The following is a 16,806-nucleotide window of genomic DNA, read 5'->3' as shown; positions in this document are numbered from 1 at the left end:
AATTTGTAAGAAAAGGGATGAGAAGGAAAGACCTCAAGAAAATAGGACATTTGAATGTGGCGTGGAAGGAGGAATAGACATATCTGGTAGAGAATGGGAAAGGGAGGACATTCTAGACAGAGAAAATGGTATAAGCAAAGACAGAGACTTAAAGTTTGTAGGGATGCAGACAAGACAAGAGCTTGGAAAAAAGGGTATAACAGGTCTTAAATGTTAAGATAATTAATTTTAAATCTACCTGATAGTGAATGTATGTGTGTTGGGTGGGAGAGCTGTAAGCAAGGGAATGATATGGTCAAATCTGTATTTTAGAAGGGTCTTATAAGACCAGATATAATGTAGATAATTCTAGTAGTAAGAAGGTAGGGGAATGGCTCAATAAAAATCCCACATCATTAACAGTTCGACATATATTTTTTCCTTAAGGAAAAAAAAGAACATATATCATTTTACACAGGTAAAGGGGTTTTTATCATTTTATAAAGTTTTAATCACAAGAAAATTTGCTTTTATTCCACTTAATAGTCCATCATTCATTTTTCCATGTTGCTGCTTATTCGTTATTATTTTTAGATAAGTAAAAAATATTCCACCCAGAAATCTTCCATCATTTAGCCACTCTCTATTTTTTGGATAGACAGCTTCTACTTTGCCCCATTACAATAATTTCTATAACAAATATCTTCATGCACACAACCTTTCATGTTTCATATTACTCCCTTGAATAAATTCCTAGAAGTAGAACTATGTTAAACAGTAACAAATTGCCCTTTTATTAAAAGATTTTTATTTATCTATTTATTTGACAGAGAGAGAGAAAAAGAGCATGAGCAGGGGGAGCAGCAGAGGGCAGAGGGAGAAGCAGACTCCCCACGGAGCAGGGACCCTGATGCGGGGCTCGATCGCAGGACCCTGGGATCAAGACCTGAGCCTAAGGCAGACGCCTAATGGACTGAATCACCCTAAAAAGCAACAACTTGCTTTCTAAGAGTGTTGTACAAATTTAAAATGCCAGTAGTTATTCCCAAATACTAATTTCAGAAAGAAATTACCTAATTTTAGAAAGAGAAAATACCTAATTTTAATTTCATACAAAAATGGCATTTCAGTGTTCTAATTAGGAGTTCTTATACCACAAAGGAGGCTAACATTTTCTCCTATTTATTTACTAGATATATTTTCTCTCATCTCTATCTGTTCCTGATTGTCTAGCCTAGGTTAAGTCCTCCTTGTATGTATTCTCTCCTACACCACTCAATACTTTCCTGATTTCTCTTTTGTGACAATTAAATGCTTAACATCTGTCTTTCCCAATAAAGTAAGCTCCACAAAGGCACAAAATATTACTATCCACTATATCCCAATCCCTAGCCAGGGTCTGGTAGAAAACTGAATAAATGAAATGCTCCATTTCTATCTTTAACAAAAACAAATAGTATTTTATAGTTTAATTGCATAGTAATTCAATAAATGGAGTTTTCTGCTTATCCAAATGAGTGATGTTTTCCCCTTAGTGATAGCAATTCAAGCAAAGTTCTAGTTCTGAACATGTTAGCAGTATCAGATCCAGTCCTCAACATCTGTTACTACATAAATAAAGGTTAACATTGACTGCACTTGTTAATGGCTTTCTAAATAGCTCTGGTTCAACCTGAAAAAGCCAAAAAAGATCAGGTTATTCTAGAGTGCTGAATGAGATTACTTAAGAAATAACATAAATAACAGGACCACATGGTTAGATTAATATATCCAAGAGTTAAACAAATCTTTCTGGTAATCCCTAACAAGCCAACTAAAACAATTTTACACTTTTAACTAAAAATCCTGGATACTGCCTAAGAACAATTTTTTCCTTAGCTAGATTGTAGTTATACCTTACAAAAATAATTCTTAGAGAAATTTTTCTGCAAAGCAAAGAAAGTAGTGTGATGAAGCCAACTGTTACTCCTCTTGACCATTACATAAAGAAAAAAACCCAGCAAAATAGTTCATTATGCACCCTGTTAACCATCTACAAAGTTCAGATTATTGCTGATCATTCTAGGGCTATCATTTGACTCTGAGGGTTGTCTAGAACAGAGCTTCTCAGACTGACCATGGGAAAGGGGCTAGTTTTGGTGTGTGAGAGTTTCAAGTTTCCATTCCATTGTTGACTGTTTTTTTTTTTTTAAATATTTTATTTATTTATTTGACAGACAGAGATCACAAGTAGGCAGAGAGGCAGACAGAGAGAGAGGGGGAAGTAGGCTCCCTGCTGAGCAGAGAGCCCGATGCGGGGCTCAATCCCAGGACCCTGAGATCATGACCTGAGCCGAAGGCAGAGGCTTAACCCACTGAGCCACCCAGGCACCCTATTGACTGGTATTTTTTTTTCCTATTGTTGATTGGTATTTTTAAAAAATACAATAAAAACAAATTACTAGAAATACAATGATGTGTTTGGATGTTGTGGGAAAGTCAAATTTGTTAACAAAACTTAACAAAACTTCTAAATGCTTGCTCTGAACTTTTACATTTATGTTGAACAGTCTGCAGACCATTCTTACAGTAGTTTTGGTCTAGACTACGCTTTTTATGTTATAATAATATCACTATTCTTCAATACCAGCACCAAGTCAGCATTTGTAAACAGCAAAATTATTCCAATTAATTGTTACTTTCAGTAGTTCCAACTAAATATAATCATAAAATCCTGAGATAAAGAATTACTTTAGAGATTTATCTAGTCCAAACTTTAGGTAAATCACATATAAGAACATTATTTAGAATAAGAATATTATATAGGATGGAATGAAGAAAGAAATCTATTTGTAAGCTACCAGGGACCATAGTCTCCATGCTAACAAATCTGTTTAGCATTCCTTGGGTACCATCCTTTGACATAAACTCTTATCACTAACACTCCAAAGATAATTTTTCTAACTTGTCAATAATGATGCCAAGATATGTCAAATGTCCTATGGAAACCAAGATAACTTATGCCTTCAGGACTCACCTAATTCCCTTTATTAATGATATTTGAGGTTTAAGATAAGGTCTCAAGAGATATATTTTAGTCAAAAATTTTATCAATTTCAAATGTCAATATTTTATATTACAATGGCTGTTGTAAATATTCTATTATTTAGAATTGTTAAAAATATTATACAATTATCTATTTTTATTGTTTTATTTTTAATAAAAATAATTTATTTTTATAAGTATCCAGTTATCCATTATCTAATTATCTATTATCTAACATTCTATTCTAAATATTTATCACTTACTTTATCTTCTTTCTTTTCTCTTTTTTTTTAATCACTTACTTTTTCTAATCTCTTTTAGGATAAAGGCAATGAAATTAATACCTAAGAAATTCTGGTCATTATCTTATTTGAAGATATTTTCATAAAAAAAAGCCTCAAGAGTGTTCTAGAAATAAAAGAACTACATGTCAAATGAGACAGTATAAAGTGGACAGGCAGATATTTTTGGATGTAGCAATATACTACATAAAAAACACTACCTTTTCATGGTATTGATTCTCAGAAAGGGGACAAAGGGATATCAGAATCACCTGCAAAAACTTTTTCACTAACAATCATACTACTGCCATGTGTTACAGATCCTCCCCCAGAACAGTTGCATGGCCCAGTTATATTTGAAATAAATAATCCACTCCCATGAGGAGGTATACAGGCCTTATGATCACTTTTAAAGGGGCAAAAAAAACCCAACTTCCATTAAAATCCATCTTTGAACAGAGCCAATTTGACAAATATTGAGTATGTATTAATTGTTCAGTTTAGTACCTACTATTTAAATAGCTCAGGTTTTGCCTTTTTTTTTTTTGTATGTACCAGAAAGCTCTAGAGAAAATCACCTGGCATAATACTTTAAATTCAAACAGCACTTGAGAAAGACTTACCAATTTGAGCCAGAGACTAAGAAATCGTGGATCGTTATAGTATCGTTTTTCTCCTTGTAGAGCTTCAACAGCTCTTTCTAATAATGTTGACATATTACTCTCTTTCCCTCCCTGAGGATAGTTCTGCTCTGTCCAGTTAATATACCTGAATGGAAAAGAAAAATTTTATTTATTGATTGATTGATTTTTAAAGATTTTATTTGAGAGAGTGAGCAAGAGAAAGAGCAGGGGGAGAGGGAGAAGCAGACTTCCCACTGGGCAGGGAGCTAGGCATGGGACTCAATCCTAGGACTCTGGGATCATGACCTGAGCCGAAGGCAGACACCCAACCGACTGAGCCACTTTTTGGGCAACCCAGGTGCTCAAAAAGAATTTTAAAGTTAATGTGTACTTTTATTCTTGCACCAAGACCCATTCTTGACTTTCTTGAGCAAAAATATCTAATTTGAAAGTATGTTTATTTAGAGGCCCTCAATGACATGTCCTAAGCCTATATTCCTTAAACTTTGCTAACATGTGCCTCTGGGAAATAATGGGTATGGGGATAAAAGGGTGTAGCTCTCAGTTGCATGCCACAAATTTGAAATTTCTTCAGTTACAAACACCTCAGGAAGAAACACTGTCTGTCTCTCTCAAAGATATCACTTTGGGGCACCTGGGTGCCTCAGAAGGTTGGGCATCTGCTTTCAGCTCAGGTCATGATCCTGGGGTATTGGGATTGAGTCCTGCATTGGGCTCCCTGCTCAGCAGGGAGACTGCTTCTCCTCTCTGCCTGTGATCTCTGTCTCTCAAATAAATAAATAAAATCTTTAAAAAAAGAGAGAGAGAGAGAGAGAGATCATTTTATACTCTGACACACTGCTCTGTATATCCTAATTTGAGAGGCATGGCCATAAGGACACATCTGCTAAGTTTCTAGTGCCCTTGTTAAATAAAAAAAGACGCACCTATCCCAAACATCCAGAGGGTCATTTCCAGTGTAAAACCGAATTTCAGATTCAAATGCCCTGAAATTCAAACAGAAAATGTTAGCATTAGTAAAATAAATAAATAGCCAAATAAACAAGCGTCACCTCCATTTTTATTCATTTTTTAAGTGTTTAGCATCAATCCAAATAACTGCACTGGAGCTTGAGGGTTTGTTAAACAGGAAGAAAAATAGAAATAATCAAGATTCTGCCTGATAACATAATAGGAAGGACAAAACATGGGGAAATTAGATAAACAAATTCCAAAACAACATACAGAAAAACAGAATTACACGGCAGTTTAGAGCTCTGGAAAAAAAAACTCCCTAGGTTCAAATTAGCAGCTCTACTAATCACTAGCACAGTGACATTAGACAACAAGTTCAAATTTTGTTTTCAGTTTCCTCATCTGTAAAATGGGAATAAAAATAAAGAAGTCCCCCCTTTATCTGAAGGGAGATAATTTCCAAGATCTCCAATGGATGCCTGAATTTGAGGATACTTCTTAAACCTATATATACTGTTTTATTCCTGTACATACATACATATGATAAACTTTAATTTATATATTAGGCATAGTAAGGGATTTACAACAATAACAAAATAGAAAAACTGTAAGAATATACTATAGTAAGAGTTATGTGAATGTGGTCTCTCTCTCTATCTTATTGTACTGTACTCATCTTTCATCTTTTTCTTGTGATGATGTGAGATGAGAAAATGCCTACATGATGAGATGAAGTGAGGTGAATGATGTAGACATTCTAGCGCAGAGTTAGACTACTACTGACGTCCTGACGATATGTCAGAAGAACTATCATCTGCTCCTGGACCACAGGTGACAGCAGGTAAATGAAATTGAGGAAAGTGAAACCACAGATCAGGCAGGACTACTGTAGTACCTATCTAATTTACTAGGTTGATTACTCTTACTATAAAGTGTTTAGACATAATAAGTACTCCATAAATGATAGGAAGTACTGGGTAATAAACAATTTACATTAATAGAAATTAATAAAGTAAAATTAAAATAAAAAAATTAATAAAAACTGTATAAAGGGTTATATCTTATACAAAGAACTACACAATAATTACTGATGCAAAGGAATCTATAATAAGAAAGACAAAGTATACAAAGGGAAAATTAACTAACAATACAAAGCAGGATAGTATATCACAGTTGCCAAGAATGGATCATAAAGGCTTTGATAAGTCAAAAGGAGGTATCACAGAAGCAGCATCAGAAGGTGGGACTCTGAAGGAACCATAAAATTTGGGGAAAAAAAAAAAAAAAAAGGATTTTCCCAAGATTTCCAAGAAATCAATGTTGAATAAAGTTGTAAAAGTGCGGGGCGCCTGGGTGGCTCAGTGGGTTAAAGCCTCTGCCTTCGGCTCGGGTCATGATCCCAGGGTCCTGGGATCGGGCCCCGCATCGGGCTCTCTGCTCAGCAGGGAGCCTGCTTCCTCCTCTCTCTCTGCCTGCCTCTCTGCCTACTTGTAATCTCTGTCTGTCAAATAAATAAATAAATAAATCTTAAAAAAAAAAAAAAAAAGTTGTAAAAGTGGGAGAGTTACTAACATTAGCTCCTGATACTAACTGCATCAGGAATAAAAGGAGATAGGCATAGTAAGGGATTAACCTTACTATGATATACATACAAACACACAACCATGGTCCAGGAGCAAAAGATCTTCCTTCTGACATATTGTCAGGAGGTCAGTAGTAGTCTAACACTACGTTAGAATGTCTACTGGAGAAGAAGGGCATGTTTTAAGTGTAAATTTAAAGACTTGGGGTGCCTGGCTGGCTCAGTCTGTGGAGCATGCGGCTCTTTATTTCAGGGTTGTGAGCTCAAGCTCCATGCTAGGCACAGAGATTACTTATAAGAAATAAAACTAAACTAAAAGACTTTGGATTCCATCTGCTCAAGCCACTACTGGTTCTTTTTTTTTTTTTTTTTTTAAAGATTTTATTTGTTTATTTGACAGACAGAGATCACAAGTAGGCAGAGAGGCAGGCAGAGAGACAGAGGGGGAAGCAGGCTTCCTGCTGAGCAGAGAGCCCGATATGGGGCTCGATCCCAAGACCCTGGAATCATGACCTGAGCTGAAGGCAGAGGCTTATAAACCACTGAGCCACCCAGGTGCCCCCACTACTTGTTCTTTAATTGGAGAGTATCTTGAATATGTTAAGTAAAGATTTAAAAAGATCAATTAAGTAACATTTTAAGAATAAAAGAAATTAGAAAAGGAACCACCATTATGAAGTTAATATGGTGATTTATGCATGAGATAATGAGGCGATTACCTGCAGAAATGGTGGAAAACTAAAATCTAAGACACTACTGATAAAAATCAGCAGTCCTCAGGGCGCCTGGGTGGCTTAGTGGGTTAAAGCCTCTGCCTTCGTCTCAGGTCATGATCTCAGGGTCCTGGGATCGAGTTCCGCATCGGGCTCTCTGCTTGGCAGGGAGCCTGCTTCCCTTCCCCTCTCTCTGCCTGCCTCTCTGCCTACTTGTGATCTCTGTCTGTCAAATAAATAAATAAAATCTTAAAAAAAAAAATCAGCAGTCCTCCAAATATATCTAAAGATGAAATACAATCCAAACAAAATCTCACACAACTCTTTTCTAGAAACTGACAGGATGATTTTAATATTTGTTTGGAAAAGCAAAGGACCAAAAATAGCCAATATCATTCTGAAAAAGAACAACAAGAGTTGGAGAACTCACTTTGCCTGAAGTCAAGATTTAGTATATAAATCAAGACAATTTAGTATATAATCAAGACAATGTGTAATTGGTGAGAGGATGAGCAATTAAATCATTGAAACAGAACAGAGAAGCCAGAAATAACCACACATACACAATCAAATGATTTTTTTTTTTCACAAGGGAATTTTCATAAAGCAATTCAGTGGGGGAAAAGAAAATAGTCTCTTCAACAAGTGGAGGCAGGACAACTAGAAATCCTTATGGGGGGTGGGGAAAGAACATTTACCGAAGTCTTACACTATACACAAGGATAAATTTAAGATGAATCATAGAATGAGACAAAAAAGCTAAACAATAGACCTACTAGAAGAAAACACAGGAGAATATCTTTATAACTTTGGATCTTTGCAAAGATCTAAAGACAGAAAAATCACTAACCATAAAAAGAAAAACAGTAATTCATTAAACTTCATCAAAATGAAAAACTTCTGCTTATCAAAAAGCACCACCAAGGGGTGCCTGGGTGGCTCAGTGGGTTAAAGCCTCTGCCTTCGGCTCGGGTCATGGTCCGAGGGTCCTGGGATCGAGCCCCACATCGGGCTCTCTGCTCAGCAGGGAGCCTGTTTCCCTTCCCCTCTCTCTCTGCCTGCCTCTCTGCTTGCTTGTGATCTCTGCCTGTTAAATAAATAAATAAAATCTTCAAAAAAGAAAAAAAAAGGTCTTATAAACAGACTATATAAAGATCTCTTGCAATCCAATTTTAAAACTGGGCAAAATGTCTGAATACACCACAGAAGAAGTTATATAAAAGGCCAATAACCATGTGAAAAAGTGCTCACCATCATTAGTCACCAGGGAAATGACAAGTAAAATCATAATGAGATACTATTACATACCCACCAAAATGGCTAAAATGAAAAAAGACTGACACCATGAAATACTGAAGTGGATTTGGAGCAAGCAAACTCTCATACATTGCTGACAGAAGTATAAAATGTTATCATCTCTTTGGAAAATTGCCAGTTTCTTAAAAAGTTAAACACACATTTATTCTTTGACTCATCAGTTCTATTCTAAGAGAAATGAAAATGTCCACAAAAATCCTTGTACAAGAATGTCTATAGCAGCTTTATTCATGAAGCACAAAACTGTAAAGAATCTAATGTCCATCAACTGATAAATGGACCGACAAATGGAATACAGCTCAGTAATAAAAAGGAACAATCTGCTGATCATGCAACATGAAAGGCCTAATAAAACAGGCTGAGTGAAAGAACAGTATGACCCCATTCATATAAGCTTCTAGAATAAGCAAAGTAACCTATGATGGTAGATATCTGATCACTGATCGCTTCATGAGGTGGGGGAGAACACTGATTGGGAATGGGCATGAGAGAACTTCTGGAGGTAATAAAAATGTTCTGCGTCTTGAAATGCATGTCAAAACTGATTAAATGGTACACTTAAAAATCTGAGCATTTCATAGCATGTAAATTATACTTTAAGAAAAAAAATCCCCCAACCTTAGTAACTGACTAAATAAAATTAGGATGAGAGGGCAATGAGTAAAATCATTCAAATGAGTTTTGGCACCATTAACCAAAATGGAAAGTTCATCTATGAGAGACGAGATTCAGTATTTAATACACTAGTGATTACATGTTACAGGTAGATAAAAAGACATTTAGAATGCAAATAAGAGATGTAAATAGTAGTTAAGCCTGAAAAACGTGAATTTGTAAGGACACAGAGCAATGAACAGATGACTTAGGTAAAATACAGTAGGAAGCCATTAAGAAAAAAAGAAGGTTAGAGAAGTGGAAACACTAGTACAGTGTCACAGAAACCAGAAAGAGGAGTTAAGAAGAGAACACCACCGTCTCTGAAATAAAACTTTTAAATATAAAAACTTTTAAAGCTTTTAAATATCCAATAAGATGAATGAGACTATTCATTACCATATAGCCCAAAGTTTTGAAATTGCCTATGACAGTGAAATTATTTTGTCAGAGATTAAACTGATACTTCAGTTCACTTTTGAAAAAAGTACATTTATCAAAACATGTATTAATCAGAGGAAAGCAAGTTCCGTAGGTCCATTTGAATAAGATGTAGTACAGTTGACCCCTGAACAACATGGGTTTGAACCATACGGGTCTACTTATACATGGATTTTTTTCAAGAAAATAGTGTACAGTACCATAAGTATATTTTCTCTTTATGATTTTCTTTTCTCTAGCTGACTTTATTGTAAGAATACAGTCTATGATACATATAACATACAAAATATGTGTTAACTGTTTGTTATTGGTAAGGTTTCCAGTCAACAGTAGGCTTTTAATAGTTAAGTTTTTGGAGAGTCAAAAGTTACATGTGGATTTTCGACTGTATGGGGGTCAGGGCCCCTAATCCCTGTGTTGTTCAAGGGCCAAGTGTAGTATTTTTCAGCTTTTTTTTTTCAGACTTCATTAAATCATTCCTTAGAAACTGTCTAGTATAAATTTAATTTCTCTCAGATTTATATTTTCTTTGGAGATCACTATTTCTTTTTGGCATACTCTCAAAAATGCTTTCCTGGAAAGTTAAAAATTGAATGCCTATACAAGATAGAAGATTTCACTCTCCCTCAGTACTCAGGATCCAGGGAAGCAATTTCTTTTAACTGATTACTATTCAAGAGTTAATTCTATTTAGGGATCCAGCATGATATAACACTTTTGATAAATATTGTTTAATATGATACTTATTTTCCTTTGTTTCTCACTGTTCTGTATAAGATCTATTTCTATTGATACAAGAGTTTGCTCCATAATTAAATGAAATCCTATAGCTCTTGTTCTTAATCATACTCGAGGAGATCTTTAAGTAGCTGTTGTGTGATGAAAAAGCAGGTGGGGAACAGATTCTCACACTATCAAATTCTGAAAAGTACTTCTTAATGCCAGTCTGCATGGATCCACATCTACATTACCAACTACAGTTGGAGATGAATGATGACAGGTTCACCCCCAACCATTCTACACACCGTTTCTGTTGCTGAAGAATAGTGTTAGAGGCAGATTCTTGCTGTGCCAATGCTCCCTGAAGTGTGGACATGATCCGCCCCTGCCGTAACGGTTGGACATTTTCTTTACTCAGTTCCCACTCATCTCCCTCCAAGGACATGGCTTCACTGTGAAGAGAAATGAAAGTAAGTTTCATACTTATATGTATATATAGATTATTACAAATGTTTTCAAATAAGTGATTATTCATGATCTTTGGGCTGAATATGGTGGGCTGGCACATTAGTAGTGTTCTTATACTCCTAAGTGTCTGAGCCTTTCTGTAACCTGGTTTCCAAGTTTATGGCTGTAGTATTGCCTAGCAGAAGAGAGAATGTAACTAGGGTACTGAGGACCGTTATAAGAATAAAGTTTAAGGAAGAAAAGAAGGAGAAAAATTATAAATTTGGCAAAGTAGATAAAAAGCAGTTCTATGCTTTCCACTAAATGCATCACCTCATTTAGTTTAAAATTAGCAAACAGGGGCACCTGGGTGGCTCAGTCGGTTAAGCATCTGACTCTTGTTTTCAGCTCAGAGTTGCGGGATTGAGCCCCACATTGGGCTCTGCACTCAGTATGGAGTCTGCTTATCCCTCTCCCTCTGCTCCTCCCTTTGCTTGTGTGTGCTTTCTCTCTCTCTTAGGCTCAAATAAATAAATAAATAAGTCTTAAAAAAAAAAAATAGCAGTTTGTCAGACCAACACGCCATGTTTCAATTGATGACTTAAAACTGAAGTTTATATGTATATACAGGTAGCCCAGAGCACAAGCAGACAAAAATATAATTTACTGGTTACAACTGCTCCCCCTCCATTCTATTAAGCCTGTGGATGGGGAAATTCCCACAAGTTTTTTGGAGGCAATCACCATATGGGGTACGTGCTCTGAACTTCAGAGCTCTGCAACTGTCAGATAAAAGCTTACTTCTGGCTGAGAGACACCATCTCTGGGTTTAAAACGGAGAAACAGATAGGCACTAATCTTCAAAATAAAGTGAAAGTTACATGTGACCTTAGTTTAGATGAGAGCTGAAAACTCTCAAGAAGGTTAACTATAAGTGATTAATAATTTAGGTTGTAACTACTCACATCTTTTTAACTGTATTGTGTGAATCTTATAAATGTAAGGGCCTTGTCATTTATTTTTACAACCTCATGGTCTAATATAGACTCTGTCTCTAGGAAGCACTGAATAAATGTTTGCTGAGTTCATCTGAATTTCTTTTCTTAATCTTGAAATTGCAATTAAACTACCTCACCTAATGTCCCAAACTGAGCTGGGACTGCTACCCTCCCTCCTTGCTTCTCTTGTCTCCTTCCAGACCTGCTCCTCCCAGTGTTCCTTCATCTCAAATAAATGGCAATTTCATTTTTCCAGTTGCTCAAGCCAAAAATCTCAGTGCCAACCTTGACACCCCTTTCCTTATCCCCCACCTCCAGTTACCTGGCAAATCCTGTTGGCTCTACCTTCAAAACAGATTCAGAAATCAACCTTCAATCATCTCCATTGTTTCTAGTCTGGCTCAAGCTACCATCTTCTCTTGCCTGGATTATTTCAGTAACCTCATAACTGCTTTTATCCTCTTCTGCCTTAGTCTTTTCAACACTGCAGCTAGTGATCCTATTGAAACTATTATCAGATCCTGTCTTTCCTCTGCTCAAAACCTTCCACTACTTTTGAACCAGAGTAAAAGCCAAGTCCTTACAATCTTTACATCCTCACCTCTACTTCATCCTTCATTTCCTTTTGCTCTTCTGGTTCACTTGACTCCAACTACTTGCCAGATGCAGCTCCCTCCCCCAACCCTCACCCTTCAAATCTCTGTACTTCCCCCAGATATGTGCTTGACTGACTCTTGAGTTTCCTTCAAGTCTCTTTTTTAAAAGATTTTATTTATTTGAGAGAGAGAGAGAAGAAGCAGGGGGACCAGCAGAGGAAGAGGGAGAAGCAGACTCCATGGTGAGCAGGGAGTCCAACTCAGGGCAGTTTCCTTCAAGTCTTGACCCAAAAGACACCTTCTCAGTGAGGTCTCCTGTTCAAAAATATCTAAAATTGCATCAATGCCCCTAATCCCCACTGTTTTAGTTATTTTCTTACTGACCATCTAACTTGTTTATTGATCTTGTTTATTGTCTGCTGCACCCACCCTTACCCAACCCCAGAACTTAAATTTCACAAGGGTAGGGATTTTTGTGTCTTTTGTTTATTTGCCATATTTACTACTTAGTAGGTAATCAATAAATATTTGTTGCGTAAGCTAAAGAGTTCTCCATACCGCATTTATCTAAGTATGGTGTACCCCATAATGAAAATGCATACCTCAGGGCACCTGAGTAGCTCAGTTAGTTTTAGCACCTGACTTGGCTCAGGTCATGATCTCAGGGTGCTGGGGTGGAGCCCCACCTAGGGTGCCCCACTCAGTGAGGAGTCTGTTTGTCCCTCTGCCCCTCCCCTTGCTCATGCTCTATCTCACTCTCTCTCAAATAAATAAATAAAATCTTTTTTAAAATGCATACAGAGGGGCGCCTGGGTGGCTCGGTGGGTTAAAGCCTCTGCCTTTGGCTCGGGTCATGATCCCAGGGTCCTGGGATCGAGCCCGGCGTCGGGCTCTCTGCTTGGCGGGGAGCCTGCTTCCTCCTCTCTCTCTGCCTGCCTCTCTGCCTACTTGCGATCTCTCTCTGTCAAATAAATAAATAAAATCTTAAAAAAATAAAAATAAAAAAAAATAAAATGCATACAGAATTCCAACCTAGAAGAACTGATATATATTTATACAAGGAAAAGCAGCAAGCATGCAGAGAAGGGCTTTTTATATTTTTAATTATGCCATTGACATGGAAGCACCTACCATTTGGCACTTATTTGGAGGCAGTTACCTTACACATACTTTGAATTCATCAGCATTTTCCATATTTTTTTAAAGATAACAGTGTGATTTTATTTATAAGATTACAGTATGATTTTAATATTTAAGTAGCAATTTATTATATCTCTGCTATCCTTTATTTATCTAGATTCAATTAACGTACACAGTATTACTACTTTCAGAGGTAGAATTCAGTGATTCATCAGTTGCATTTAACACCCAGTGGTCACTACCTCAAGTGCTCTTCTTAATGCCCATCACCCAGTTAGGGCCGTCCCCCACCCACCAGCATTTTCCATACTAAGACGAATCCAAGATCAAAGAGCTAGCAAATGGCTGAGCGGAGATACACAGACCACACTACAAATTCCAAGTTCTTTGTACATTGGGATCGCACAGCCTCCTTTGCTTTGAAGCTGGATGCCGCTGGGTTCTCACGTGCCCTCACCCCAGTGAGGTCGATGCTAACTAACCCTGTCTTCACCTCCAACACTTGCGCCCCCGACTCCAGCAGGAAGGAGGCTCCAGCCAGGCCCACTCTTCTCCCAACCGTGTTCCTCTGGACTGCACTGAGCGGAGCCTCTGTCACCGGCTACATCCTCGGGTCTCGCAGGCACAGTTCCCGGCAGCCTTTCTCCGGTACCTACCTCTGAGCACCCCCTTCCTTCTTCATCGCCGCCATCCTGCATTCCCGGTTCAAGCCCTCTTCCTGCCGCAGGCCTTTCTTCAGGGCCGCAGACCGCCTCGAATTCCTTCCGCAACCTGCCCTTAGAGGTAACAAAGCGACCAGAGGGACAAAAGTGTGCACCCGACTCCTTGGCAAACCAGCCACCTCAAACCCTCCAAGTTTCAAATTTAACGGTCCCGCGCGGGCGACGTCAATACGCCCCTCCGCCCCTTCGTTCTCGCGTAGCTCTCTCCCAAAGAATTCTGGGGCTTGTAGTTTATCCCGGGTTTAGTCCGGGCAGTCGCGATGCATAATGGGAGTTGCAGTTTCCAGGGAGTCCGTGGCCGCTCAGTCGGCTCTGGTTGAGGCGGTGTAAATTCTCGGGAAGTGCTGTAAAGCAAGTCCCTGAGCCGAGCGAGGGACACTTTAAGCACCAGGATTTCTTTGATATTTTGAGCACAGAAAGATATCTTTACGTCCTTTCGATTGGCTTGACTCTTCTTGGGTGGTTGGCCGGGCTGTGATCACCCATTGCTGTCTGGCTCAAGTTGCTCACAGGTCTAGAGTTCTTGGGCGCCACGACCCCGCTGTTTCCTGCCTAACTTTTGAATTCAGAAAAGCTAGACTCTAATTCTGTGAAAATCGTACCAAGTGTGCAACCTTAGGCAAAGCTATATAGTCTCTCTGACTTTCCAATTTCTCATCTATAATGTGATGTATTGCCTTTCTCTACTGCACAGTCCACAGGCAGAAAAATACAGCTATGCCTCACGTCCCAAGGTCTGGCGTCTTTTCATCTTCGGAATACCAGCCTCCATTGGCACTGCACTCTTAGTCCCAGCTCCAGTTTCCTGAGAAAGAAAATATGGTGGACTCAGTTGTGGCCGGGGAAGCAGGGTCTTTTGAACAAAACCCAGTTACAAGGGAGTCCTCCTCCTGTGAACTTGGGGGTGGGGAGAGGTGGCAGTTCCCAGAGAGGAGAGCTGGAAGTAGGTGTTCACTACCCCTTGCCTCTTGGTTTTCAGGTTTCTTCACCATTTTTAAAAAATATTTTATTTTTAAGTAATCTCTACACCCAACATGGGGCTCAAACGTAAAACCCCGAGTTGCAGGCTTTACCGACTGAGCCACCTGAGTACCCTTCCACCATTTTCTCATACTATGTAAGCTCTTCTTTCTTCTACATCATCAGGACTCTTGATTGCAATGGAATGGGAATCCAACTTAAACTGACTTCCTCAGAAAAGGGAGTTTAGGGGCACCTGGGTGGCTCAGCTGGTTAAGCATCTGCTTTTGGCTCAGGTCATGATCCCTGGGGTCCTGGGACGGAGTCCCTCATCAGGCTCCATACTCTGTGGGTAGCCGCTTCTTCCTATGCCTCTCCTTCTAACTGCCATTCCCCCTACTTGTGCGCTCGCTCTCTTCCTCTCTCTGTCAAATAAATAAAATCTAAAAAGGGGGGGGAGTTTATTGACTCATATATAAAAGACTTCAGATGACACTTAACCCAGGACTCATGTGGTGGCACCAGAACTGGGACCCTTTCTGTTTCTCTCCTCTGCTCTTCTTTATGTTAGTTTATTGTCATTCTCCATTGAGTGACAGCTACAGGACTTTGTCCTTCCAGGTTCAAGTTCAGACTCAGAAGTCACTCTCATCTGCCTACTTCCCATTATCCCCCCCGACCTGCCCCCTTCCTGGAACTAGCAGATTCAGGGCTCTAATCATCCAGGCCCAAATCATGCGTTTCATCTTGGTGGGGGGAGAGGTGAAGGGGTGGTTCCCCACAGGAAATTTTGGTTTCTCTTTACTTCTAAGTGTTTTACGTCCAAGAAGACTTCCGGGATTGTGGGAGAGGTGGTGTAGGGGATTCTCCCTCTGGCTTGTTTTATCTCTCACCTCACACCAGTACTGACCTAGCCCCTCGTTTCCTTTTCCTGGAATGTCCTGTTCACACATACAACCCTTAATTCCGTTTGCTTCCTATAAACCATCTTGGAAGATGTAGCATGTGCTCTTTTGACCTGCCTTCCTTATAGCCTCGTCAGAAGCTCCACAAACTATGGTCTAATACGGAACACTTTCAGACTAAACTCTGTTTGTTTCACCAGAGAAGGGAGACAGGTTTTTTAAAAAAAGGTATGACAGAAGGTGCTCTGTGGTCTTACTGGGAAGGTTAGTTCTTGTTGGGCTGGACTGTGGCTGAGTAGTGATATGGGTCTCAACAGCACTCACTGGTCATGAAGAAAGGAATAATCTCATATACAGTTCTGGTCCAAAAAGGGGAGGACAGAGGCTCAGCCTGAGTACTTCCATGTGCCGAGCATGGATGGGACACTGAAGATGTGAACAGTGAACCAGACACAGCCCTTGTCCTCCAGCAACTTCAGGCTAGTGGGAGAGACAGACAAATAAACAGGCAATTTCACTATATTGCTGCCACGGCCAGAGCTGAACAAACACAGGGGGCCATGGAGGCTCATGAAGGACCTTCCAGCCCAGGCCTGGGGGAGAGGAGGAGGTCAGGGCAGATTTTGTAGCGAAGATGGTCAACCTGAAAGGTAGGGAAGATTTGGCACAAACTATTGAGCATGTCAACACAGGCTTGTTGCAGCTGAAGTTTCTCTCTAGTATGTGTCC

At 39.0% G+C, this 16,806-nt stretch overlaps 1 protein-coding gene across 1 annotated transcript in view; it reads right to left on the bottom strand.

The window, feature by feature from the left end:
- The window catches only part of BUB1B (BUB1 mitotic checkpoint serine/threonine kinase B), a 50,731-nt gene extending 36,364 nt beyond the window's left edge, over positions 1-14,367 (bottom strand). The window contains exons 1-4 of the mRNA XM_080808632.1: positions 14,147-14,367; positions 10,615-10,761; positions 4,855-4,914; positions 3,908-4,052 (exon numbers count right to left, since the gene is read on the bottom strand). Of these exons, the coding sequence (XP_080664758.1) occupies positions 3,908-4,052; positions 4,855-4,914; positions 10,615-10,761; positions 14,147-14,181 (387 nt within the window). The 5' untranslated portion in view covers positions 14,182-14,367. The remainder of the gene's footprint in view (positions 1-3,907; positions 4,053-4,854; positions 4,915-10,614; positions 10,762-14,146) is intronic.
- Between the last annotated feature and the right edge of the window lie 2,439 nt (positions 14,368-16,806).

The sequence above is a fragment of the Martes martes genome (genome assembly GCF_963455335.1).
Source record: "Martes martes genome assembly, chromosome: 7".
NCBI lineage: Eukaryota > Metazoa > Chordata > Mammalia > Carnivora > Mustelidae > Martes > Martes martes.
Note: the sequence above shows the minus strand (reverse complement) of the source record. Positions and strands in the feature narration are given on the sequence as shown.